Below are 27110 nucleotides of genomic sequence, written 5' to 3' on the forward strand. Positions count from 1 at the left end.
CCTCCTTTGGACCGGGTCATCTGATGCAAGTATAATTGTAACCTCAAATTGGCCAAAAGTCACCATCACCGTCCCCACACACTTTTAGCAAGTAGCCAGTTATCAACGGATTTGCAATGTCTTTCCCGCGAACCGTGTGCTGCCGACTAGATATATCATTATGGTGGATCTATTTACCCTCGTAAATTTTTTAGCAAAGCCTCAACTATAAATAGAGTTGGCTTGTCTTTACCGTGAGTCATTTGCTGCTGACTAGAAAGATCATTAAAAGTAGATCTATTCACTTAAATTCTCACCCTCCTATCAAAACGTACATGCTCTCATGCTCAAGAAGTGTGCTCTCATGTAAATCCTCCCATCCCTCACTCACACATAATCACTTCTCTTACCCACCCACACAAGATGTATCAAAGCATACACACTCTCCTCTCCCCCTCCTCAGACGAGAATGCATATATGCTCCGTGTGGCTCCATAGCTCTCACTCAGGCTCCATGCGGCTCCGTGTCTCAAGCCTCTAAGCAAATGATGCTCCTCATGTCTCAATGTTGTTGAAGGCTCTGCCCCAAGTCTCTATGCAACTTGTCTGAGATCTCTAAGGAAGGTAAACTTTACATGTCTACTTCTCTCTCCTTTGATGGCATACAAGGTGGTGCTAACACCACCAAACTAGCATCATCCACCTTGGTGTTGGTTTTTACAAACCAGCACCAAGGTGATACTGATTTGTAGAAATCGACACTAAGGTGGTGATGATTTGTAAAAATTAGCACCAAGGAGGTGTTGGTGACGCTGACACCACCAAACGAGCATCATCCACCTTGGTGCTAATTTCTACAAACTAGAATGAAGGTGATGCTGGTCTTTAAAGACTAGCACAAATACCAGTTCCAACATGCTTGTGCTAGTTTTTAAAGACCAGCACGTTGGAAGAGTCTTTAAAAACTAGCTAGAACATTGGAGCTACTCTTTAAAGACCAGTACTAGCACTAAGTGGTGTTAGTTTGTAGAAATTAATACTTAGTTCATGAACTAACACCAAATGATGCTCGTTTGTAGAAATCAACATCACCTTGATGTTGATTTTTACAAACCAATACCATAGCACCACCTTGGTGCTGGCTTCTACTACCTTGCATGCAATCAAAGGAGAGAGAAGAGAGTTATTGCATACAGATGAGAGACGTTAAAAAACTTAGATTTTGGCAACGTTAGATTGCCGACGTTGGATGTATATATATATACAACCGCTTATATATATATGGTGATAGATTTACTACAATGGGTAGAGATCAATTTGCAGCGAATGTATACCCTGGAAAAAAAACTCCTCTCATCTCCTACTCACTTGACGATCAAAACTTATCCTATGATTTACCTTCATTTACATAATTTGAGAATGTACTACGAAGAGCACCAATATGAGGATAATCATCTATTACCATATATACTTGATCCTTTCCGGAATCTGAGTTAGACGAAGGTTGGATGAGTTGTTATTGGTGTTGACGGAGAGACGACTAAGATACCCTTATCGTATGTGCCCAAGAGAATAGACCACGACGTGGCGCTGATGGATGACGATAACTAAGCCGACGGTACTTGAGTTCTGTGCGCACTTAGACAAGCACACGGAACGTTAGAGGTCAGAAACCAAGGAAAAAGTCCCCAGAGCAGGCCCTCCGACGCTCAAGTCAGGTATTTTTTCCCTAGAAGAAAGGTGTACGAAGGAAAAGGAACTGTAGAGGACAAGTACAAATGTGTGCGTACCTACTCAAGGGAGAGGACCTCCCTTTTTATATGACTGTGCTTACCTCTGGTGCCTGACCGATGTCAGAGAATATTGGGCGTCAGGACCTGTTGGGTGATGGAGGACGCATGACACTCTCCCATGGACTGGAAGAAGGTTCCAGTCGTAGATGACCGTAGACTATTGGAATATTCCCTGACATACAACAGTTATTTTCTGATAGGCGGTTACGATTCCCTGACCTTGTTATCACTTAGTGCCTTCTACCCCACCCGGGTTTGACTAGGGGCAACCCGGGATGATTTTTCGGGTATAACACCTGGCTCGAGTCTTGATGAGCTGTGGCGAGAGCCTTATCTTCTTGTTTGGATTGCTAAAGATCTGACCGGGAGTTGGCCTACTAAGAACACCAGGACTAGATATGTAGACCGAACTGAGAAACTTGACCAGTTGGAGTAGGTCAGACATTACCTCGGTTGCACATCATGTCTCAGATATGGGATCTCGATCTGTAAGCATCTGACTGGGAATCCTATGCTGATGATGTCAGACGACCTCACTTCTTTTTTTCCTAACTACTGATTGCTATATTCCTCTGACTTCTAACTGTCACGCCCCCTTGACTTTTAACTGCAATACCCCCATAACTTTTGACTATTACGTCCCTGACTTTTGACTGTCGCATCCCTTTGACTACTACCTGGCCTTATCAGACCCTATTCATTATGCACCATATCAATACTAATCATGTTTCAATAGACTATAAACCGTTTGCTTAAACTTACCTCAATCTCATCCAGATTAGGCTTTAAAAAAACTGATATGTTGGGTATGATATAGAATTATTGTGCTCTCGATTAATTCAAGATGAACGAACACCAAAACGTCCAACTCCATTTAACAATATAATTGAAATATAATAACAAAAATTAAATACAAAATAGTGTAGATTGCATTAGTATCTTTAAAAAAAAACAGAAGGAAATTGTAAGAGTCTACAGATGATAATGCGATTATGTTCGGATAAGTTTCTTAGCATACTTTATCGTTTGCTCGCTTTGTTTGACACAATGTGCGAGAATAAATCAGTTCAAGCCCAAATGATGTGGTCTAGTGAATCAATACTTTTAATTTGCGCAATTTGAATCTTCTTCCTATACAGAAACAGTCTTCTTCTTCCCTATAAACACAATATAAACTAATTTACAATCTTTTCTTCTTCTTTTTCATGCATCTCGAATTCTTTCGATACACCAACATGATTACGATACACATCATATATTTTACAAGCATATCTAATCTTTTCAGATGATTTTACAAGCTGCAGCTTCTCCTGATCTCTACAGATTTCACGAAGATCTTTAATCAAATAACTAATTCTCATCGACGGATATCGCTTCTCTTTGCTTCGCCAGCGCTGAGCAGTTGGATTCCAAGCTCGCCGGATACATGCAGAAGGCTCGGTCCCATGCGTAGCGGAAGGTGAGAGAGCCCGAGCTGGGGATCTCCCTTCCGTCGGCGACGAGGTACCCGCCGCCGCCCTCCTCCCGCCGGAACAACCTGGGATCGACGGGGACCGAGCTAGCGAAGCCCTCGCTTACGAGCACCACCCGCGAGACGGCGCAGCAGCACCCGTTCTCCACCTCCACCTCGAACACCGGGTCCATCGTCGCACCTCCCCTCCTCCGCCCTCTGTTCGTCTGCCGCACCCTAATGCTCGACACGTCGCACCGCTGCCTCTCCGCAGGCGAAACATCCAAGCACGAATCTCGAGAAGGAAGCGGCGCACAGGCGGCGAAGTAATGGAACAGGAGGGCGGCGGAGAGGAGCAGGAGGCGAGCGGAAGCCATTGTTCTCTCCGTCTGAGGTCGGTGCGAATGGAATTGTAGTTTCTCGCACTGTATTAAATATAACAGAGGACTCGCTCCTTTTCCCTGTCCCTGTAGTTGGCACAGGAACATTGAATCACCCACCCATTACTTTACCACAGTTAATAATAAATATCCAATATCCAATGCCAACTAAATAAAATAAAATAAAATAATAATAATAAAAAACAAGGATAGGATTACAGATCAAGCATGGCTGCCGTATAACAAATTTAATTGATGGCTTTCTAAAAGAAAGCGGTTTAGCTTTGCTCACTTTAGACTTTCTGAAATAGCCGAGTGCTGTGGATGGAGGCTGGTGAAAGGTGAGATCCATAAGGATGATCGCAGGTCAAGTTGAGTGTTTGGAATTAAGCAGCCATGTGTCGACCGTGGAGTAAGCTCTCCATGGTGGTGGTGAAAATATCTTCGGAGGATCATCTGACCAAACATTGTGAAGCTTTGGGCTTCCTTCTTCTGCAGGCTGCCGCAGCTTTTGTTCTCCTTTATGAATTATTGGCTAGTGGCTAGGACTTTCATGGATTATAATTATTGAGACCCTGCCATTGGCTGATGAGTTAGGTCCTGCGGTAAAAATCTGTCTCATCATATTTGGGGTGATTGATAATACGCAGCCGACTCTTCCAGAATAACACGCGTCGAAGAACTCGACGAGAGTTGTCCCGGTAAAACAAGAATGCCTATATCATCACATATAGAAGACGAAAAGAATTTAAAGCACACTTTAACTCTGAATCTGATTGTTAATCATGTTAAATTTCTTAGACTTAGCTTCTTCTTGAACTCACGTATCGAGTCCAACCTCCTCTTTTCTTATGGGCCCAACTCGGCAGCCCATCTTGATAATCAAGGAATCAGTCCATGGATATGGTAATGTTGATTTTGCCCCTTCAAACAAGGCACCCGTTCAAGTGAGACGACAAAGAAGAATAAGGATCAAAGGATTGACTTCAACTCAAACGAAGACAAAATCAAATGGAGATGAATTTTGTTTATCTGGACTACCCAAATAGCTAAGAAAGTTTTTCAACTCATGCATCTTTACGTTCATTGTGGCAAAAGGTGAATATGTTCGTCCACAGCGTCTCCACCAATTCTTTCCAGGATCAACACGGAGGAGATAAATCATGTCCATGTGTGAACCAATTTTTTATTCAATCAAATCGCCCCAACTCTTTAATTTCCTATTCAATTTAAAAATAGCTTACAATACCCTTGTGAAATAACATGTTCTTATTTAATCAATTAATCACTTTTCAAAATTAATTTCCACAGGAGCTTTTTTTTGCTTGCACGACGACCTTCTGAATTCATTTTCAGAGGGGAAATCTCTAATGGGTTCAAAAAATGGGCACAAACATGGTGACAAGTTTGTATTTGGCGTATTCGGTTGCCAAAAGAATAAGATAGTCTTTAAGAGGAAGAAGAAGATCAAGAGAAGAAGAAATAACTAGTGAACAAAATGGTCAGAATCATAGTTCAGAGACCGCTCATCCAAGAAGCCTCATCCCCAAGAACAGATGCAATTATGTTCTATCAATTCTCCAAGCCAAATAGCTCCAATTGGGATAGATTCGAGTGTCCAAATTATTTGAATATACACCTTGATGGGAGCCCATAATTTTAAATACGTTTTCACTTTTAGATTCATCAAAATCATTTGAACAAACACTTTGATGGGAGCCCATAATTGGACTAAAGAGGTGTTTTGGAATTTTCAAGATTTCCAAGCGCATTTAAAATATTTTTATATGATTGTTAAACATTGCTGAAAAGAAAGAAATTAAAAAAAACAGGTGTAGAGTTGCTCCATCAAACTCACTGTAATTCCCTTGACTTTGCAACTCAATCTGAAATTGTTTACCTTTGCAGTTGACTCAATGCCAGAGAACGCTTGCTTCCGATGACCAAACGCCGGTGGACAAGTTTGAACTGCAAAGTTTTAGCAGGCTGAAGTGTCTCTCGGTGCAACACAAACTGTGATGGATCCCTCCCACCCTACCCTACCCCAATCCTCCTTCATGGAGGGTTGGAGCTGGTCGCAGGGACCACTTTCCATCCATGGCGTCCTCTCTCTCCACACACATGATATGTTGTGGTGAGGTGAGCCACTTTATACATTCACTTAATTCTTTGTTTTCTTCCCCAAGGAACAAACAAGAACAAGACAGAAGAAAGCTGTGTTTAATCCCTTTCTTCAGCCTTTTCCTCCTCCACTTCTGTCTCTCCCCTACCCTTTCACCAATCCAAGGGCCACAAAACAGTCACAGGCCGACTGGAAACCCTGAACACAGTCCCACACTGCAATATTAAAAAAAGGACTAGCCTTTCAGAAGAGTGTGTGTGAGAGTAACTAAAATAGGAAGGGTCAAAGAACAAGGAGATAGGGATCGTTTTTGTTTCAGTTAGTTCCTCCTCCAGTCATCCTCTCGAGTGGTTGTGTGTTCACCTGCTTCTCTACTCCTCCCCTACTACTGGTAACAGCAAGTACAAGCACTAGCACTGTTGGTTGTAGCTCCAATGGACCATGAGTTTTTGGCTGACATTGATGATGAGTATGAAAAGTTGGTGATTCAGTTGAATCCTCCAAGGTAAGAGGGCCCTGCTTGCCTTGCCTCTTCTCTGTCCCTTTGGAATTGAACAGTGTTCTTTCTTCTTCTTCTTCTTTCCTCTCCGAGTCTGTGAGCCATCTAATCTCTCAGGGTTTCTGTGGACAACACTTCCAGCAGGAAAACCACCTTGGTGCAGGTCAGCTGCTCGGTGTGGTTTCTCCCTTTGCGGGTGGGGGGTTGTTTGATGTTTTCTCTGGGGTTGTGCTCTGAATTGTGCTTCCATGCAGGTAGGCAGTGCAAACAGGCAAGGAAGCTTGTTGGAGGTGGTGCAGGTTTTGACTGACCTCAACCTCACCATCACAAGGGCTTACATCTCCTCTGATGGAGAGTGGTTTATGGATGGTGCGCACCTTCTCTTCTCTTTTCTCTTCTACGCTACTCCTCTTTCACCCATCTTTCTCATTGCTTTCCCTGCGCTTCAAAATCAAATTGACGTTTGCAGTGTTCCATGTCGTGGACCAAAGTGGGAACAAAATTTACGATGGCGAAGTCATCGACCGCATTCAAAAGGTCCTTTCATTATCTTCCCCCAATAGGTTTTGTTTTGAAATGATGTTTGAAGTTAAAGGAACCTTTTTCTCATGGTCAATTCTCCATCTTGCAGTCATTAGCAGCAAGAGCATCAATCTCGCAGTTATCGCGAAGGTCTGTGGGAATACAAGCCTCATCGGAACATACTTCCATTGAACTAGTTGGCAGAGATCGACCAGGCCTGCTCTCTGAGATTTTTGCAGTTCTCTCGGACCTCAAGTGCAACATCGTTGCCGCTGAAGTATGGACACACAATTTGCGGATGGCATCAGTTATCTACATCACAGATGAAGAAAGCGGAGGGCCAATTGAAAACAGCGACCGGCTTGCGAATATCAAACGCCTCCTCCGCTATATCCTTGTAGGAGACAGAGACAAGAGGAGCGCAAAGACTGCAATTTCTGTAGGAGTAACTCACACTCAGAGGAGACTGCATCAGATGCTGTATGCTGATAGGGACTATGACAGGGGTGACACCGCCGGCGAGGAGAGGAGCAAGCTAGTTGTGAATGTGGAGAATTGCACTGAGAAAGATTACTCCATGGTGAATATGAGGTGTGATGATCGGCCCAAGTTACTGTTCGACACAGTTTGTACTCTCACAGACATGGAGTATGTGGTGTTTCATGCAACTGTGATTGTCGAAGGGCCAGAAGCATATCAGGTTTTTGTCATCCTCACCGATTGTTATCAACAAACACTTCAGATTTCCTTTTGTTTTTTTTTTAAAAACTATCTTGATTTAGGAATATTACATTCGACATGTCGATGGAAGCCCCATTAGTTCAGAAGGGGAGAGACAAAGACTAGTCCTCTGCTTGGAGGCTGCAATCAGAAGAAGGAATGCAGAGGTTGACTAAATTCTGAAATGAAAGTTTATATGCTGCATCTATTGCTACTTTCGAACATATTAAGCTTGTTAATTACAGATAGATTCCATCAAATCTAACATCTTCACACTTTCATGATTGTGAGTAGGGTGTGAGACTTGAACTTTGCTGCGAAGACAGAGTTGGCCTCTTGTCTGATGTAACTCGCATATTCAGAGAAAATGGACTTTCAGTCACACAGGCCGAGGTCACCACTCGGGGATCTCAAGCTGTCAATGTGTTCTACGTCACAGATTCTTCAGGGAATCCTGTTCACAGTCGAATGATCGAGGCAGTGAGGAACGAAATTGGGCAGGCGATTCTGCAAGTCAAGGATGAGATGCACGCAAAAGCTTCGGCAGAGGAGAGTGGGAGATTCTCATTGGGCGGTCTCTTCAGGTCCAGATCAGAGAAGTTGCTACATAACTTGGGGCTCAAAAGATCAAGCTCGTGAGATCAGTTTTCTCCTCACTGACCACCATCGACTTCTTCACTTTGGCCTGAGTGAATGCCGAGGATCTGTGGAAGAAGTCCATGTACTTTCAACTGTTGGCTGCTGTAAAAGAAGTTGAGCCTCACCTTTCTTCGATGCAAATGAGACATTCAAAAGAAGCACTGCTTCAATTTTCCTACTTGCTGCAAAATGTACTCATTGCATGAAAGAATCTTTGACCTTGGCTTTCATGAGCAGTCATCATCTTTTCTCTTGAAGAATACTTCAGATACATGAAGATACCATTAATGAAGCATCTTTACTCTGATACAGTGATAACTTGTGTAATTTTCTCAAAGGCAAGCACAAAGCTTCTAACTTATCATGAACTAAAGCATCAAATCTGCACAAAGTGATAAAAACATATGGACAAAGTGTGTGGGCCAACAATCTCTAGCTCACAGGAAGAGTCAAAGAATAAGACAACAGAATGCACACTAGGTTTTGTTTTTTAATATAAACTAGGGAGATAAGGAGAATCTTTACCATCAGAACGATGCCTTTGAATCACAGTAGACTGGGATCTGAAAGTTTAACTGAACAGTTAAAAATCCTGACGAGCTATAAACAAACCATATTATCTCAATAAATTTCTGGATTTTATGCTCAGTGACTCTTTGCCACATGCAATGGATACAACCTACATTGCTATGTCCCCCTGTTCTTCCATGTTTTGTGGAAACAGCCTCAAAGCATTCAAATGTTACTGATAAAGGGAAAGGATGACTTTGTTCATGACTTGAATCTCCTTTTAAGGAAGTTTTGCAACTTAAAGGTGTTCTGTAGGTAACAAAACTCATTGCAGAGACATCTGACAAATTGTTATGCATCTCCAATTGTTAAATTTATTTGAATTTTGTTGCATATGCACCTCCAGGCATTCTTGAACTCATGCAGCATGTCCCTACTTCACATCTATGTTAATTTCTTATTCTGGACTTGGTACTTACATTGTTGACCACCGAATCTGCTGAAATCTTTGAACATGGATGTGAAGCTTCATATTTAATGTGAAGAATCTTTTTTTAATGAGATAGATACCATATAGAATAAGAGGCTTACTAAAGATATGAGATCTATAGCTATCAGTTGATGACTTGTGTCCATAGATTTGTTGGCCACTAAAAATCACATTGTGAATTTGGAAGGTAGTGAAGGATTCAAGGAGAGGATGATGGCAGGGCAGAATATTGATGTAGATAGCAATGCCTCGTCGGATCCAACTCGTCTCATTTCAACTCCATTTTTTCTGCTTCATTCCACTGCCCAATTGGGTTCTGTAGGGTGGTCCTTTTCCAATCTGGGAGAAAAGTCACATTGAAACAATTTGCTGTCCTTATATCGAATTAAGGTGCATCCAATATTTGTCTTCTAAGGAACAATGTATATTGTTATAGGCAATTTCATTGACAGAAAGCACTTGTCCACCTCAGTTTCCACCAGAGAACATATTTATCCAATTTCATTGACAGAAACCACTGCACACCTACTAACTCTGAAGTTAAGAGGAAGATCCCCTCAAAATCAACAATGCATAGAGACTTCTTGTTGGCGCAGCGGCGGGGCCGATGAGAGGGCGAAGCGTCTGAAAATAAAGATAAAACCTTTCCCTTCTTTCCAACCAAGATTAGTAGCAATATCACAATTAAAATAAACTGAAATGAACAACTAATTAAAAAAGAAAAGAGACAAACGGATTTGACTTGGTTACAACCTAGGTGGTTGTTAATCCAAGGTGGTTGTAAAGCTCTACTAAAAATGTCTCTTTCTCTGTAGGCAGAGAAGTCTTTTACACTCTTTGAAAGGTTCAGAAAATCTTTAGGAAATGATTACAGTACTTGTTCTTAAGTTGTTCCCTTGGAAAATCTTATCTACTACTTGAGGGCGCCTCCAAGGGGCTTGGAGGACGCCTCCCATCCTTTATGGAGGACGCCTCCCATACTTATGAAGGGCGCCCTCTGCCTACAACATATAAATAGCTCCAGCTTTCTTTTGGATCTTCCGCTGCTCTGTTCGCTTGGGTGATTACAACCAATCGAGATAGGGCTCACCCGAACCCAATTTCCGACCTTCTCCTCGAGCAGACTTCCTCTCCGGCTTCTCGTCCCTCGAACGTTGCGTACATTCTTCTCGTCCACCGGTGTACTCTTCCGTAGCCCTTTCGTCCCTCAGATGCACCGAGCTCGTCGGCTCCCTTCCCCTGCCATCCTTTTCGTTAGTTGCGTCTTCCGCTCGACTTCTTGTCCTCCTAAGCTCCTGCACACTTAGACACAGGGATCAAAATCAAACAGGACCCAACCTAACTTGCTTAATCACATCAAAATAATCATGGGGTCCAACAATCTCCCTCTTTTTGATGTGCATCAACCCAAGTTCAAGTTAGGATAATAATAGACAAATAAAAAAATTTCAAGTATAAAGTTTGCAATAACAAGAAATTGCAACACTAAGTAAAAGATAAACTGATTTGAATTCAGAATTTGAAAAAAAATTCTAACTCCCCCTACTCCCCCTCAACCCCCTTTGATCACATTAAACAAACCCTTTGATCACATTAAACAAAAAAAAAAGGGTAAGAATTTAAGTTTTTGGAAAAACTTGATTTAACAAAACAAGTAAAGGAAATTTCTAAGTTAAGGAGTTTTTCTAAGATTGACAAACAAGCAATTATCTTAATTAATTTCATAAGCTTATCAGTTTGTCAATTAAATATCTAATTCAATAGTTGACTTCCAGGTTGTGGCGAGGCACTAGGCCTTCTTGGTTATTGGATCATCAACCACTTCTAGACAAAGCCTTTTAAAGAATTTAAACATTTAATCTTTTCTGAAAGCCTTAGAAAAATGTTTAATCTAAGTAAGACTTTAGAACCCAATATAGGTTCTTTCCTATTGGGTTAACTAAAAATTTGGGGGTACATATTCTCTGGAAATTTTTCTAAGTTGACCTTGGTGATGTCTAATATACCAATTTAATTTACCAGAAATTCTAAGTTTTGATTTTTGAAAGTTATTCAAGCATGCATGGTCATTTTTCAATTTTTCGATTTCTATTTTTTATTTTTCATTTTCTAATTTTAGATTATCATACAATTGTAGAGGACATGCTTTTGCTAAATTTAATTTCAATTCAGCATTTTCCTTTTCTAGTTTAACTAGATCTTTAGTAAGACTTTTAATAAATTTAAAGGACTGCTTGGGAAATAGAGCACGTACCTCAATTTCTGATGCTCCCCCTTTATCACTGCTTTCTTCCGATGTTCCTCCCCCTTCATCTATGCTCATCTTTGAGCTGGTCTCATCTTCTTCTTGATGGATTGCTGTTAGAGCAAGTCCGGCGTAGGCTTCAACTTCATATTCGGAGGACGATGATTTATCCCATGTGACCTTCAGACTCTTGAATTTGGAGGATGTTGGTCTTTGAGACTTTTCTTTTTCTTTGTCCCTTTTCTTCAATTTTGGACAGTCATCCTTGATGTGTCCTTTTTCGTTGCAGTTGTAGCATTGGACCTTCCTTTTGTTTCGGTAATCCTTCTTTGTCTGCGATTTAAATTTATTAGGCTTAATAAATTTATTGAACTTTCTTACCATTAGGGCTGCTTCGTGATCATCAATTGATTCTTCGGAGTCTGAATCGTTGGTTCTTGCTTTCAGGGCAACGTTCTGACTTGGTCCTTTCTTTTGTCTTATGCACCGAGATTTGTGTAATTCGAAAGTAGAGAAAACAATTTCTAAATTATTTACCTCGAGATCTTTGGATATATAGTAGGAGTCTACTATAGTTGTCCATTTGGGTATTCTTGGAAACACATTTAAAGCATACCTTTGTGTGTCCCGATTCGTTACCGTTTCTCCAAGATTTGTTAGTCCGGTGATCAACTCCTTAATTCTTCCGTGTAGTTGTGCTACTGACTCTCCTTCTTCTATCCGGAGATTCATCAGTTGATTCCGGAGCACGTCCCGTCTCGCAAGCTTTGTTTCGGAAGTTCCTTCGTGCAGTTCCAGAAACTTCTCCCAAAGTTCCTTTGCTGAGTTGTAACTGCCGATTCGATTGACCTCTTGGGGTCGAAGAATGTTGAGCAGATGGAATTCTGCTTTACCGTTCACCACGAAGTCGGCTTGCTCCTTCTTCGTCCACTGATATTCTTCTTTGTCTTTTGGAACTATAAAATTATATTTCATTGTTAAAAGAATTTTGAAATCTATTTTGAAGAATACCTCCATTCGACGTTTTCATTGTGCGAAGTCTCCCTCAAACTTTGATGGATGAATTCTTGTACCAGCCATCATCTTGATCTTGATGCTTCAGTCGGCGGTTAAGCTCTGATACCACTTGTTGGCGCAGCGGCGGGGCCGGTGAGAGGGTGCAGCGTCTGAAAACAAAAATAAAACCTTTCTCTTCTTTCCAACGAAGATTAGTAGCAATATCACAATTAAAATAAACTGAAATGAACAACTAATTAAAAAAGAAAAGAGACAAATGGATTTGACTTGGTTACAACCTAGGTAGTTGTTAATCCAAAGCGGTTGCAAAGCTTTACTAAAATGTCTCATTCTCTGTAGGCGGAGAAGCCTCTTACATTCTTTGAAAAACTCAAAAAATCTCTAGGAAATGATTACATTAGTTGTTCTTAAGTTGTTGTATGTTTCCTATATCCAGGGGTCATTTTATAGCCCCTAGAAAATCTTATCTACTGCTTGAGGGCGCCTCCAAGGGGCTTGGAGGGTGCCTCCAGCGAGGCAGCGGATAAAGTTTTATCCGCTGCCAAACGGCTACTAAGATTGGGTTGAGGGCACCCTCAATAAGCATGGAGGGCGCCTCCCATCCTTTATGAAGGGCGCCTCCCATACTTATGGTGGGCGCCCTTTGACTGCAGCATATAAATAATTCCAGCTTTCTTTTGGATCTTCCGTTGTTCCGTTCGCTTGGGTGATTGCGGCTAACCGAAATAGGGCTCACGAGAACCTAATTTCCGACCTTCTCCTCGAGCAGGTTTCCGCTCCGGCTTCTCGTCCTTCGAACGTCGTGTACGTTCTTCTAGTCCACCGGTGTACTCTTTCGCAACCCTTTCGTCCCTCGGATGCACCGAGCCTGTCAGCTCCCTTCCCGTGCCATCATTCTCGCTAACTGCGTCTTCCGCTCGACTTCTTATGCTCCTAAGCTCCTGCACACTTAGACACAGGGATCAAAATCAAATAAGACCCAACCTAACTTGGTTCATCACATCAAAATAACCACGAGGTACAACACTTCTTTCCCCAAAAACAAGCATAGAAAGTTAGTTACTTTGTAGGTAGTTTGGCGTAGGGTCTTGAAACTTCAAAGGGAAAACTTCACCTTAAACCATACTTTATTTTTCAAAATGCCTTTGGATTTTCCAAATGTGAATATTTATTTTCTCTAGACTATTAGGAGTCCTTTTGATTTGTCTTCACGAGTTACTAATGTCATAAAAGGAAAAGAGAGCTTTATTTAAACTATAAAAGAAAATGTTGAAAAAATTGTCATCATTGGTGAATACCTTCATTTACAAGTATGGTCGTGTAGGTGAAAATCTAAATTTATATAAATTAAATAATATCAGAATTGTATTAATAAATATCATAAAAAAAATTAGATACATGCTAATGTAGAGTTAAGTGTTTGTACTTAAACGATTTGCTTGCAAGTGTGCAAGATTACTCATATTGTTTGAAAGGCGATCAAGAGTGAGTGCGGTGTTGTGCAAAGCTTCTACCTTGATGATTAATCAAGTTTGGATATTGACGCTGAGCAGAATATAAATTATTTTGGGGTATAAAGTTACAGAGGGATTAAGAAAAAATAAGAGAGAAATAATAAAATAAGAAGTAGCTTAAGATATGATTTAAAAAACCTTCTTGAGAAAATAAGAACAGAAAATAACGAACAAAAGAGATTTAGCCGTAACGTGACTTAAGCGAAATCAATTGATTCAATATCAAAATAACTTGTCCTCAAACATCATCTAAGCATAAGTTTATATAGCTCTCAAAACCCTCAAAAAAACCTAAATAGAAAAATAACAAATTAGACTTATTCCCTAAGATTTAGGATAAATTAACTATCAAGACTCGGTTCCTAAGATTTAGAATAAAATTAAATATAAAAAATAAACTAAACTTAATTAACGAATAACTACTTAAAAAAAACTCCAATTTTGGATTCTCTTGCATTAGTCGTCTGGAGTCGAAGAGAACTCGTCCTCAAGTTTAGGGTGGGTGTATCCGGCTCCAGAGCACAATGACTTAGGTGGTTTACATTAAAAACATCAGAAGTTTTTAAATGGCTAGGAAGTCGCAACTTGTAGGCATTGCCATTAATCTTTTCTAGTATCTCGCAAGGTCCAATCTTTCGATCTTTGAGCTTGTTGTATTCACCAACAGAGAAATGGTCACGAGTTAATACAACCCAAACCATATCACCAATGTCAAAAAGAACCTGACGTCGATGCTGATCTGCCCTGATCTTGTATTCGGTGTTGCTTTCTTGAATAGCTTGCTTAACCTGCTCATGAATAACTCAAAGATACTCGGCCATCTCCTCAGCCTTGGGGTTAGTTTGTCCTGGATGTGAAATAGAGACTAAATCCAGCACCCTAAATGGGTTTCGTTCATAAACAACTTCGAAAGGACTCAAATCAATGGTCCTGTTCTTTGATCTATTGTATGCGAATTCTGCTTGAGGTAAAACTAGATCTCATTGCTTCGGTTTGGTTCCTGTGAGACATCTCAGAAGATTTCCTAAGCTCCGATTCACTACCTCGGTCTGACCATCCGTTTGAGGGTGATAGGCACTGCTGAAGTTTTGCTTTGTCCCTAGCTTTTCCCATAAAGTCTTCCAAAATTGACTGACAAATTTAGTATCACGATCCGAAGTAATAATTCGAGAAATACCGTGTAAACGCACAATCTCTTTAAAGAAGAGGGTGACAATCCGAACAACATCTATGGTTTTTCTACATGCCACAAAGTGAGCTATCTTGGAGAATCGGTCCACCACAACTAGAATAGAATCATCATTGGTGAGGGTTCCCTTAGATTGCTGGCAAATAAAGCAACAATCCACAAAATGAGCTACATCACTGGTTAGCTTGGTTCAATAGAAGTCGGAAGAGATGAGAGCTAATGTCTTATCTCAGTCAAAGTGTCCTTCGTTATGCAATTCACTGATAATGTGTTGTATATCTAAGAAAGATCCAAAGCTGACAACCTTAATGCTCATGGTAGTAAGCAGGGAAGAATGACAGCTTAGAGCATCTGCAACATAATTAAGACTCCTGGATTGATGCTTCAGCGTGAATATGAACTCTGGAAGTGCTAGAACGGGTGCTTCGGTCATCTTTTCCTTCACCAGTTGAAAACTAGTTGTAGTTACTTCAGTCCACTTGAACCCGTGCCCCTTGAGATACTCAGTGATAAGGTGTTGAAATTTTGGATGAATCGACGATAGAAAGAGGCCAATCCATGAAAATTTCAGATGTCGTGAATGGTTTTGGCTGCGACCACTCTAAAACTGCATCTATCTTTGATGGATCTGCACGAACACCATCGGTAGACAATAAATCCAAGAAACAAAACTGAGGTTGTGAAGAAAGGACACTTCCTGTTGTTGATGAGCAAGTGTTCCGCCTTTAGCTTCTCAAAAACAGCGCGAAGGTGATCAAGGTGCAAAGCTTGTGTCTGGCTATAAATGAGGATGTCGTCCAAGTATATAACCATGAATCTTCCCATGAAAGGTCATAAGACTTGATGCATGAATCTCATGAACATGTTGGGTGCATTGGATAGCCCGAAAGGCATGATCATCCACTCGTACAATCCATGTTGTGTCTTAAAGGAGGTCTTCCATTTATCTCCGGGCTTGATTCGAATCTGGTGGTATCCACTCCTAAGATCAATCTTGGAGAAGATTTTTGAACTGGGAAGTTGATCCAACATGTCATCTAAGCGAGGAATCAGAAATATATAATTCACCGTGATTGTGGTAATGACTCTACTATCAATACACATACACCACGAACCGTCTTTCTTCGGCATGAGTAGGGAAGGGACTGCACAAGGGCTCATACTCTCACGAGTATAACCTTGTCGCAATAGCTCCACAACTTGTTGTAGTTTTTTAGCATCCTTAGGGCTAACACGGTATGCCGACCGGTTAGGTAAGCTTGACCCCGGAATGAGGTCAATCTGGTGTCAAATGTCTCTCCTAGAGGAAAGTCCCGGAGGAAGGCCTTCAACCATCAAATTAGCAAAGTCGGATAGGAGTTGTTGCACCTGGTAGATCCAAGTCTAGGTCTATTTTATCACTTTTGTAAGGAAGCAAAGTATATACCTTGTCTTCGTGCTTCATCTTGTTCAAAAATCTGAACACAGAAAGTAGTGTAAAGTTATTAGTTATCAAATCTGAAGGGATTCTATCTCGTCCAGACTCCGAATAGAGAGCAATCATGTCAAAAGATCATGAACTCATCATCTTCCTTGTAAGTAGCCTCGATCGTCCTTCTTCTAGATTCAAAAGAAAAGTTGGTAACTTTATTTTCTTCTCGTAACAACTCCAAGGGGAACATAGCTATGTTGGATGGTATGAGATGATTGTGTCACTGGATACTCCTGCATTAAACACCCCAGGTTGAAAAAGAACTCGTCCTCGAGTTTAAAATAATGTCTTCAACATCCGTAGTTTCCCTTTTCTTCGCATTGTCTTCCGATACAGCATAAATTGTTGGAACCCCAAGGCTGTTTTGGTGTGATCAACAAGTTAAGTTAGGTCCTGTGTGTTTCTAACCTTGTGCCTAAGTGTGCAAGAGCTTAGGAGCATAGGTAGTCGAGTGGAAGACGCAGCTAGCGAGAAGGACGGCACGCGGTTCGTCCGAGGGACGAGGCGCTGCGGAAGAGTACACCGGTGGACGAGAAGGAAGCGTGCGATGGTTCCGAGGGATGAAAGCCGGAGCGGAAGACTGCTCGAGGAGCAAGAGATGCAGCTAGCGAGAAGGACGGCACGCGGTGCGTCCGAGGGACGAAAACTACGGATGAGTATGTCGGCGGACGAGAAGGAAACACGCGGCAATTCCGAGGGACGAGAAGCCGGAGCGGAAGCCCACTCGAGAAGACCGAAAGTTGGGTTCGGGTGAGCCCTTTTCCGGATGTCCGAGATCACCCAAGCGAGCGGATCCGGAGTTGAAGACCCGGACCGAAAAAGTCAACCGGAGTTGACTTTTGGGTCCGGGGCGCCCGGAACTGACCGGGGCGCCCGAACCCCTCCGGGGCGCCCAGAATGTACCGGGGCGCCCGGAGTTGACTTTTTCATAGATCGAGTCAAAACTCGATCTGAACGTTGGGGGATAAAATTTTATCCCCCCAGGGCGCCTAGAATCCTCAGGGCGCCCCGACCAAGGCTATAAATATAGCCTTGGTCTAGAAGCTTTTCAACGAACTTAAGAATTATAATTCCAACGTTTGTATGATTCAGTTTTAGATTAGCTTCTTTGTTTTGCGCTTTCACTGCTGTAAAAGGCTTCTCCGTCTGAAAGAGATACTAGTGCTTCAACTTCCTTGGATTAACAACCTCCCCGGTTGTAACCAAGTAAATCCCGGTGTGCCTTTTACTTCCTTTATGTTTTATTGTTTACTTTATTTATGCAAGTGCTAGTTTAAGAGTTCGAGAAGGGTTGATTTTTGTTTTTGTTTTACAGGGCTATTCAACCCCCCCTTCTAGCCGGCCGCGACGGTCCTACAAGTGGTATCAAAGCCGAGACGCCTCAGAAGGACTAACCGCCATCTGAAGCAACAAAACGATGGCCGGAGATAGGATCTATCCACCAACATTCGAGGGGGAGTTTTCTTTATGGAAGAAACAAATGGAGGTATATCTAAACACTTATTTTGGTATTTGTTTAATAATGAAATATGGTTTTGAAGCACCAAAGACGTAAGTGCAAAATTTCACATTCTAAGCGTAATACCAAATGAAGATCTCGATAGAGTTGGCGAATATAAAAGCACAAAAGAACTTTGGGAAAAGTTCTTAAAGCTCTACGAAGAACAAGTCAAAGTTGAATCCAACACCGATCCATCGTCAGAAGAGTCCGAAACCGAGGTAAGTGCCGCGACAGCCCCAACAGCCAAATTTCATCCCAAGGACACAGAAAACTCTTCTTCAATGAGCATCAATGAAGGGGGAGAATCTTCGGAAGAAAGCAATGCAACAGGGGGAGAATCAACGACCAAGAAGGTAAGTCAGGTATGGACTTCAACTTCTGGTCATTTGAGTGATTCAATCAAAATATTATCGAAAGAGTTTTTCGGATTAGAAAATCTACTATCAACAGATTTTTGCAAATTAGAATTTATGACAAAATATTTCTGCGAATTACAAAATATTTTTTCAAACGAATTTTACAAAGTAGAAACTTTGCCGAAAGATGTTTTACAAATTATATTGTCGAAAAATTTTATCAAGTTAGAACTTTTATTATCAAAATATTTTTGTGAATTAGGAATTCAAAATATAACAAAAAATATTAAGTTAAAAGAAATAACTTGTCGATTAAAGAATTTCGACAAACTAATAATAGAAATTAACATGATACAATTTTTTGCATGCTTAATATTGGTTGCTTTAAATCTGAAAAAGTGTGATTTAAGAAGTTATGATAAATTAAAATAGAAATTTAACACTTTCTGATAAAAGAATTAGAATTAAAAAAAAAATGCATAGAATTTTTTTTTAAATTTTTCTAAATGTTCTCAAAAAAAATTTTTCTTGCATAAAGTTTTAGGCTTAGAAAGTTCTTAATTTTGATGACGAAAACTTAGAAATTTTTTCAAAATATTTTTTTCCTTAGAAAATTCTCTTTTATACTTAGAAAAATTTTCAGAAGATATATTTTTTTGCCTAAGTTAAAAGTTGTTCTGAAATTAAAAATTTCTGCTTAAGTTTTTTTCTCTTGAAAAATTTTCAAAAAAAGTTTTTTTTTTGCAAAGGTGTTTTAAGTTAGAATTTTTTCTTATAATTTTACTTAGAAAATTTACTTAAAATTTTTTTTCATAGACTGTTTATTATTGCAAATTTTTGAAGGATCTCAAAATTTTCTAAGTTTTTACCCTTAGATTTTTTTTTAGAACCCCATTTTTTATGTGATCAAAGGTGGAGAAGGAAAAATATAAGTCTAGGGGGGGAGGTAGATCAAAATTTAACTTATTTTATTTTTGCACTTAATTGTAAATTTAGTTAAGTTTATTTTATGTCTATTTTTACCCTAGCTTAACTTGGGTTGCTCACACCAAAAAGGGGGAGATTGTTGGAACCCCAAGGCTGTTTTGGTGTGATCAACAAGTTAAGTTAGGTCCTGTGTATTTCTAACCTTATGTCTAAGTGTGCAGGAGCTTAGGAGCACAAGTAGTCGAGTGGAAGACGCAGCTAGCAAGAAGGACGACACGCGATGCGTCCGAGGGACGAGGCGCTGCGGAAGAGTACATCGGTGGACGAGAAGGAAGCCTGCGGTGGTTCTGAGGGACGAAAGCCGGAGCGGAAGACTGCTCGAGGAGCAAGAGACGCAGCTAGCGAGAAGGACGGCACGCGGTGCGTCCGAGGGACGAAGACTGCGGATGAGTACATCGGCGGACGAGAAGGAAACACGCGGCAATTCCGAGGGAAGAGAAGCTCGAGCGGAAGCCCACTCGAGAAGACCGAAAGTTGGGTTCGGGTGAGCCCTTTTCCGGATGTCCGAGATCACCCAAGCGAGCGGATCCAGAGTTGAAGACCCGAACCGAGGCGACCAGAGCCGGAGCAGAGGACTCGGACCGAAAAAGTCAACCGGAGTTGACTTTTGGGTCCGGGGCGCCCGGACCCCTCCAAGGCGCCAGGAATGTACCGGGGCGCCCGGAACGTACCGGGGCGCCCGGAACGTACCGGGGCGCCCGAAGTTGACTTTTTCACAGATCGAGTCAAAACTCGATCTGAACGTTGGGGGATAAAATTTTATCCCCCCAGGGCGCCCCGACCAAGGCTATAAATATAGCCTTGGTCCAGAAGCTTTTCAACGAATTCAAGAATTGTAATTCCAACGCTTGTACGCTTCAGTTTTAGATTAGCTTCTTTGTTTTGCGCTTTCACTGCTGTAAAAGGCTTCTCCGCCTGAAGGAGATACTAGTGCTTCAACTTACTTGGATTAACAACCTCCCCGGTTGTAACCAAGTAAATCCCGGTGTGCCTTTTACTTCCTTTATGTTTTATTGTTTACTTTTTTTATGCAAGTGTTAGTTTAAGAGTTCGAGAAGGGTTAATTTTTATTTTTGTTTTACAGGGCTATTCAATCCCCCTTCTAGCCGGCCGCGACGGTCTTATACAAACTACATCCTCAAATGAGACCAAAATCTCATGGTCATCACCATAGAGTACCTCGTCAACTTCATTATCAAATATCGGTTCGTCTAGTGCTTCGATCTCGTCTTCGTCGTAAATTAGATCACCGAATAATTCGATCTTGTTGTCGTCTTTGTTGCCTCCTGCAATTGGATGATCGAGAGAGTAGGATTGGTCGTACTCGATGTTGTCGAGGTCTGCATCCTCATGGTTGTCTCCGCCACCGTGAGAGGAAGGGGGGACGTAGAGGCACTGGGTAGTTGGTGTTCTCTCGAAGTTGTAGGTGGTGGGGTGGTTGAACCCGTATTTCTCGAAACCACACTTGTGCTTGGACAACTCTTCTTGATTGGAAATTAGAGATTTTTCAAAAAGGGAATAAAGGAACTTACGATATTTACATTCTCGTGTCGCTAGACATTGAGATAATTTTGTGACTTGTTTCTGTAGATACTGAATCTCGTCTTGGGTGCTACGATCACAATGTGAGGCTTCCTCAGCCAGAACCTGCCTTTCACGATCATGATCACGTCCACGATGACCCTCCATTGGATCTTAATGAGCTCTGATACCAACTGACACCGAGCAGAATATAGATTATTCTAGGGCGTGAAGTTACAGAGGGATTAAGAAGAAACAAGATAGAAATAACAAAATAAGAAGTAGCTCAAGATAGGTTTTAAAAAACCTTCTTGAGAAAATAAGAGCAGAAAATAACGAACAAAAGAGATATAGCCGTAACGTGACTTAAACGAAACTAATTGATTCAATATCAAAATAACTTATCCTCAAACATCATCTAAGTATAGATTTATATAGCTCTCAAAACCCTCAAAAAAATCTAAATAGAAAAATAACCAACTAGATTTATTTCTTAATATTTATGATAAATTAACTATTAAGACTCGGTTACTAAGATTTAGAACAAAATTAAATATAAAAAATAAACTAAACTTAATTAACGGATAACTACTTTAAAAAAATCCCCCAATTTTAAATTCTCTCATGCATCAGATTTTTTCAACACTTGATCTCAAGATTCCAATCTCTTTAATTAGATCTTATATAATAAGCTCTCCAACATGCGAAAATACAACATCATATAGGAAGAAAGTGTCTGCTTGTATCTTCATGGCATGATCCAGTGGTTTGCATAAGAGAGTGTTGATGGAATTGCCAAACATTGGACGTGAAGAGTGTTCATGCTGAGAATAAAATTGGTCGTCTGAGTGCTTCTATTTCATAATAAAAGACGTTCCATTTAAGTGGAGCAATACCACTCTAAAGAGCGAGAGCTCAACCTTCACCTTGAGTTTACAACTAATTTCGAAAGGATAATGTCATAATGCCAAAACCAACAACATAAAAAGGAAGATGAATCCTAATCAAACAAATTAAGTGCCAGTTATTTGACACATGCATCTAATTTTGAACAATTTTAAACACTTTTTTTTACATGCTAAACTAAATTTGTTCACTTCAATGGCAGCAAATAAGCATTCTGGCTTCCATCCTGCTCTGCATGTTGAACTTTGCAATGAATTCCTCCACTCTCCTGTTCAATTCCTCAACTGTCCAACCTTCCTCTTCCTCCGATACTACTCCATCCTCTTCCCCTTCGCATGTCTCTTCTTCTTCCTTTTTCACCACCACAATTTCATCAACTTCGTCTACACTAGTCGATGAAGATTCAACATCGGCTACCTCAACGAAAGGCTCGGCCTTCTCTTCTCCTACCTTCTCTACTTCGACAAAAGGCTCATCCTCTGCTGCTACCACGAATTGCATCTCCTTCCGCACGTTAACTGATTCAGCAGCCACAATACGCTGCGAGCAATGGCCTTGCATCGCGGCGTACTCGTGGTAGATGTCAGGCGCGGGTGGCCTTGACTGCCTTACGAGGAAGACGATGATGAAGTTGCACACTGCGAACGCGAACTTTGGCGCCCAGAGGCTCGGAAGCCAAACTGAAAATAGTAATTTCATAGAGGCGCAAAGCTTAATGAGCAAATGGGGGCCGTAAAGCGCCATGCCAACCAGCGCAGCTCGGAGAAGAATTTGGATCGTTAGTACGAAGTGGTCACTTCTTCTGCAAACCTTCTTGGCACCTTGAGCTTGAAACTTATCCATCTCGATCGACTTCAAGGCTTGTTTCATGATCGTGAATAGAAGAAGAATTCTTAGAAATCTGAACATCGAACAAAGGGTGGGCAGTGAGTGATTTATAGGGAGAGAGGGGAACGAAGGTAGTCTTAGAAATCTCGACACGCGTTTCTTGATGAACTAGATTTTGTTCCACGCACGTAGGTCACTTCAAAGCAGCATATTTTGCATTAATAATATACATGATTGAACAACGGAAAGTACTGTAAAGTTTTACTTTTACGTACGTGGACCAAATCCATGCATGAGTCTCTGGTATACATGCCGTCCTTCCAAATGGCATTGGAAAAATATTTCTACCTTTTGAAAAGCATAACATATTCAACCTTCTCCTTCCTTTGCTACAAAGAAAAATGCATGTGCTTGGAAGGATAATTAGTGATCCACAGGAATATTTCTGATAGAGATTGAAATTAATAGAGATAAAAGAGAAATTATCTTGATTATCAAATTATCAAATCAAATTAAATTAAGTATTAGAATTATTCTAATAATTCTGTTATAATTATTAGAATAATTCTCAAAATAACTTTTAAAATTATTCTATTATTTGTTAATTGGTTAATTGACCGAGTACTTGTTTAAACCCTATATATTGTATTGTTCTTAGGGCAAATATCAATGAACAATAGATTTTATTGCTCTCATGTTATTTCTCCCTCTCGCTCTCTCCATCTTCTTCTTTTAACATGGTATCAGAGTCCTATCTTTTAATAGAATTATTAGAATAATCCTGATACTTAATTTGATTTGATTTGATAATTTGATCCGATTAATCTAGATAATTTCTCTTTTATCTTTATTAGAAATAGCAGTCATTTCAGTGGTCAGGCAATGATTTGAGAAAGACTTCGAATAGTTGATGCTCCGATGGGGCAAAAAGACCCTGAAACTTAGGGGTTAAGGAAACAAAGAAGATGCAACAAAGTCCAAAGTTGCTTGATTCCTCAACTTTGCACTTGTCTGAGACAAGTGTCACACGTTAGAAATTGGCCTTCGAAAGTAAGAAATATTTCGTGTTTATCAATATAATCTTAAGCATGCCATGGTTACTAAGAAATCGTGATTTGATTTAAGAGGATTCGTCGTATAATTACATCTTCTCTTCTTTACTAGGAATTGGATAATAGTAGAGCTCCTATATATGTATGCACGCATTTGCAATGTTTCTTAAAACATATAACCATATAAAGATAGAAAGGTTTTTAAGATTGATGACGATGAACCCGAATGATAAGGGAGGGATGAGTATATAGCTTTTGAACCTAAAAATGAAGATAAATATTGAATTTTTCTTACACCACAAGCACTAATAGCACTTGTTCAATATGCAGTCCTCATGAGCTAGCGCAGTTTATTCATATAAGGATGTTACTGTTAATAAGTTTGGAATTTATTCCCAGCGGATATTGAATGACTCATTGGTTGCCCCATCTCCTCTTTACATGCGTTATTATATATTATTCGACGAAGCATTCCGTAATTTACCTTCCTTGCAGATAGTAAAAGGTTACCCTAGAAGGGTCGTCGAGATGTTTTGCCAACTTGTTCGATTAGCATATGGGTGTTTGTGATAGAACATGTATTTTCTCCTAACCTCATGAATTCTAGGAACGAAATAAGAACTCGAATAGAGAAAAGACAAAAACATATGAGCATGGATTTTCATTTCATCGAGAACATGATATAAGAAAGTAAATACATAAATAGTGTAATTACGAAGAACCTGAATGCAGCGTGATGCGGTGATGATAAAGGGCAGTACCCCGCTATCACGGTGGAGGTCAAAGTCAATACGGTCAACGCGTAGATTGTTGGATCGAAAGTGCGGGGGGGGGGGGGGGTGAATAGTGCTCACGGCTCGTTCACGTTTTTCGGAAATCGTTCAAGTAACTAAACACAGCGGAAAGTAAATGCAAACATACACAGAAGACACAGTCGAATTACTTCGTTCGGAGCCTAGCTCAACTCCTACTCGAAGGCCCGCGGTCGTTGACCGCTTTCGGTGGGCAACAACTATAGAATCGATGATTACAAGATTAATTACAGTTAAGTGCAGTAAGAAAGATTATACCAACGAACAGTAAATAAGGAACTTTGGAGCTTTAGGTCGTTGGAGCAGCAGGGCCTTGTTGAAGCGTACGGAGCAGCACACAAGAGCACAGGTTCTTCTTTTTGAGAGTTGTATTTCGAAGCTGCATCCTAAGCCTCCTTTTATAGCCTTAGCAAGTCTGATCCAGATCCCCAAGTCTCGGGATCAGCTTTGACCTGAAGTGGATCGGTCGATCGATCCTCATGTTCGGTAGACCGATTAGATGATTTCCACCGCATCTGATCCGTCGATCCATCGCTCCGCTTCGATCTGGTCAAGCTCTATCCCCGGATTCGGTCGACCGATCCCAAGGTCCGATCGACCGATAAGTCTCCTCTGATCCGCTCACCTCATCCTGATCCAGTCAACACTTATCCCAGGTTCGGTCGACCGATCCCAAGGTCCGGTCGACCGATCCCTGGTCGAGCTCGGTCCAACTTCTGGAAACTTGATCTGCTAGCTTGGGGGTTCGGTCGACCGATTCTAAGGTTCGGTCGACCGATCCTGATCAGTTCTAACCCTGCACAAAAATATTAGTTTCCTGCAAAACAGAGTTAGAACACAAAAGATAATATATAGAAATAAATCTGACAATCACCGGACTGTCCGGGTCTGACTTCGAGTTTCCCACCGGAAACCCTAGGTCGACCCGACGCTTACTGTTCCCTCTACGGGGAACGCGTCCTCACCTACTCCACTCAGGAGATTTACCTGTTTCTAGTGCGATCCTCCAGATCGATTGGACTTTTGCTCGGTACTCGATGCTTCCGGACTTTCTGCTGGACATCCGCTTCCCGGCTGGTCCAGTCTTTCACCTGTTCACGACACCAGGACTTTCCACCTAGGGTTACCCCCTAGGACTTTTGCCTGAAGCACTCGACCCACCAAGACTTTCCGCATAGGGTTACCACTCCCTATGACCTAGGGTTACCACCCCCTAGGGTTTTCACCTTGCCTAACCACAGTTAGGGCTTTTGCCTAAGTACACTTAGGACTTTCCTGCAATCTCATTCAGACTGTTAGATCACCACACACATTAACTTTGAAACCTTTGTCATTATCAAAACTCAGGTTCGATCGTCGGATGCTTCCCGCACCAACAATCTCCCCTTTTTTGTTATGGCAACCCAAATTCAAAGTTAAGTAAAACAAATGCATAAAAAAAAAGATTTAAGTGAGCAAACTTAAGTATATAAATTCAAATACAAGCAAAACTTAAGCTAATACTTAAACTTTGTGAAGTTCCCCCTTAATATAGGGCTTTTTGAATCAGATTTACTTTTTGAATTTCCCCTACTCTCCCCCTTTGCCATCTATCAAAAATAAGCTAGTTTTAAATAATTTTAATTATTTTTTTTGAAACAGATTAGCCTTTGAAAATAAGGGGAAAAAAAATCTAAGTTGACTTCGAAGGATAAAAAGGAATTTTCACCTAAGTTTAAAAGGCTAATATATGGTTGACTTTGAAGGATGGCTTTAGCCACTTTTGAAACTTAGTTGCTTTTTGAAAAATACTTAGCTAAATTTTGAAAATCTGTAAAAAAAACTTAGCTAGATTTTAATGAATTTTTTTGAGCCAAATAATTTTTGAAAAATTTGAAGTCTCTTTTTACTTAGCAGAAATATTTTGAAAGCAATGAGTTTAAACTTTGCAAAACTATAATTTTTAATACTTTTAGCTAAGTAAAGAATGAATCTGAAAGGTAACTTAGGAAAATATTTTAGCAAGAATTTATAAAATATTCACGGTTGGCTGAGTTTGAAAAAGTTTGAAAGTTGTTATATGAATCACTTAGCTAAGCCTTTTGCAAACAGTGAATTTGAAAATATAGCGTAAAAAAGGTACTTAGCTTAATTTGAATAAGACAATACTTATTGAAAAAATAGGAGTAAGAACTTGTTAATTTTTAGGATGTAGAGGGAGTAGCTAAAGAATTTAATTTAGGTTATTTATTTAGTTGGTCCTTAAGTTCAAGCATGAGTCAAGTTTAAATAGCATTCAAATTATCTAATTTGTTTTGATCAGGTATCAGAGCCCACAGTACTAGCATGCTTAATCTTAATATTTCCATTTTCCTTCACCAACTGTCTAACCTTTAGCTACTTGCTGATTGCCTAGAGGGCAGCATCTTTCACTTGGTTAGTCAAGTTAAGTCTATAGATCCAGTTAGATTTGACTAGTGCTGGAAGACTTGACTTGATTATTGTTAATAAAGTATTTAACGCCCAGACTCATATTGATGCACATATATAAGCATACTTGAGTCCAGGCTGTACCCTATGCATCTCACGCCGTTCTATGTTTTTCAAACACAAGCAAGGTATACCTAG

The 27110-nt window shown here is 40.5% G+C and overlaps 3 protein-coding genes across 4 annotated transcripts; 1 reads left to right on the forward strand and 2 right to left on the reverse strand.

Moving 5' to 3' along the window:
* Window positions 1-2906: 2906 nt before the first annotated feature.
* Window positions 2907-4087, reverse strand: LOC121968571. The gene is made up of 2 exons (XM_042518892.1): window positions 3895-4087; window positions 2907-3689 (listed from the first exon to the last, which is right to left on the reverse strand). The coding sequence occupies exons 1-2, from the start codon at window positions 3952-3954 to the stop codon at window positions 3123-3125; spliced, it is 627 nt and encodes a 208-aa protein (XP_042374826.1). The 5' UTR covers window positions 3955-4087; the 3' UTR covers window positions 2907-3122.
* Window positions 4088-5801: 1714 nt separating this feature from the next.
* LOC121967516 (ACT domain-containing protein ACR4-like) lies at window positions 5802-8415 on the forward strand. Of its 2 annotated transcripts, none has more exons than XM_042517798.1 (7): window positions 5802-6229; window positions 6341-6398; window positions 6478-6592; window positions 6693-6760; window positions 6855-7445; window positions 7528-7632; window positions 7760-8415. In XM_042517798.1, exons 1-7 carry the CDS (start codon window positions 6159-6161, stop codon window positions 8102-8104), a joined length of 1353 nt encoding a protein of 450 aa, XP_042373732.1. In that variant the 5' UTR covers window positions 5802-6158; the 3' UTR covers window positions 8105-8415. The 2 variants fall into 2 exon arrangements, with proteins under 2 accessions (XP_042373732.1, XP_042373733.1); XM_042517799.1 differs by having other exon boundaries at window positions 5806-6229; window positions 6341-6386.
* Window positions 8416-21906: 13491 nt separating this feature from the next.
* Window positions 21907-22712, reverse strand: LOC121968572. The gene has a single exon (XM_042518893.1). The coding sequence runs from the start codon at window positions 22679-22681 to the stop codon at window positions 22004-22006; it is 678 nt and encodes a 225-aa protein (XP_042374827.1). The 5' UTR covers window positions 22682-22712; the 3' UTR covers window positions 21907-22003.
* Window positions 22713-27110: the final 4398 nt, after the last annotated feature.

Source organism: Zingiber officinale, chromosome 3B (assembly GCF_018446385.1).
Source record: "Zingiber officinale cultivar Zhangliang chromosome 3B, Zo_v1.1, whole genome shotgun sequence".
Classification (NCBI taxonomy): domain Eukaryota; kingdom Viridiplantae; phylum Streptophyta; class Magnoliopsida; order Zingiberales; family Zingiberaceae; genus Zingiber; species Zingiber officinale.

Bases quoted from the DNA above. Each gene is read 5' to 3' on its own strand.
- LOC121968571 (XM_042518892.1), bottom strand. From the start codon at position 3,954: ATGGATCTCACCTTTCACCAGCCTCCATCCACAGCACTCGGCTATTTC. The intron at 3,690-3,894 runs GTGAGCAAAGCT...TGCCAACTACAG, and splicing joins GCTATTTCAGAAAGTCTAAA to GGACAGGGAAAAGGAGCGAG.
- LOC121967516 (XM_042517798.1), top strand. From the start codon at position 6,159: ATGGACCATGAGTTTTTGGCTGACATTGATGATGAGTATGAAAAGTTG. The intron at 6,230-6,340 runs GTAAGAGGGCCC...CTAATCTCTCAG, and splicing joins ATTCAGTTGAATCCTCCAAG to GGTTTCTGTGGACAACACTT. The intron at 7,633-7,759 runs GTTGACTAAATT...GATTGTGAGTAG, and splicing joins TCAGAAGAAGGAATGCAGAG to GGTGTGAGACTTGAACTTTG.
- LOC121968572 (XM_042518893.1), bottom strand. From the start codon at position 22,681: ATGAAACAAGCCTTGAAGTCGATCGAGATGGATAAGTTTCAAGCTCAA.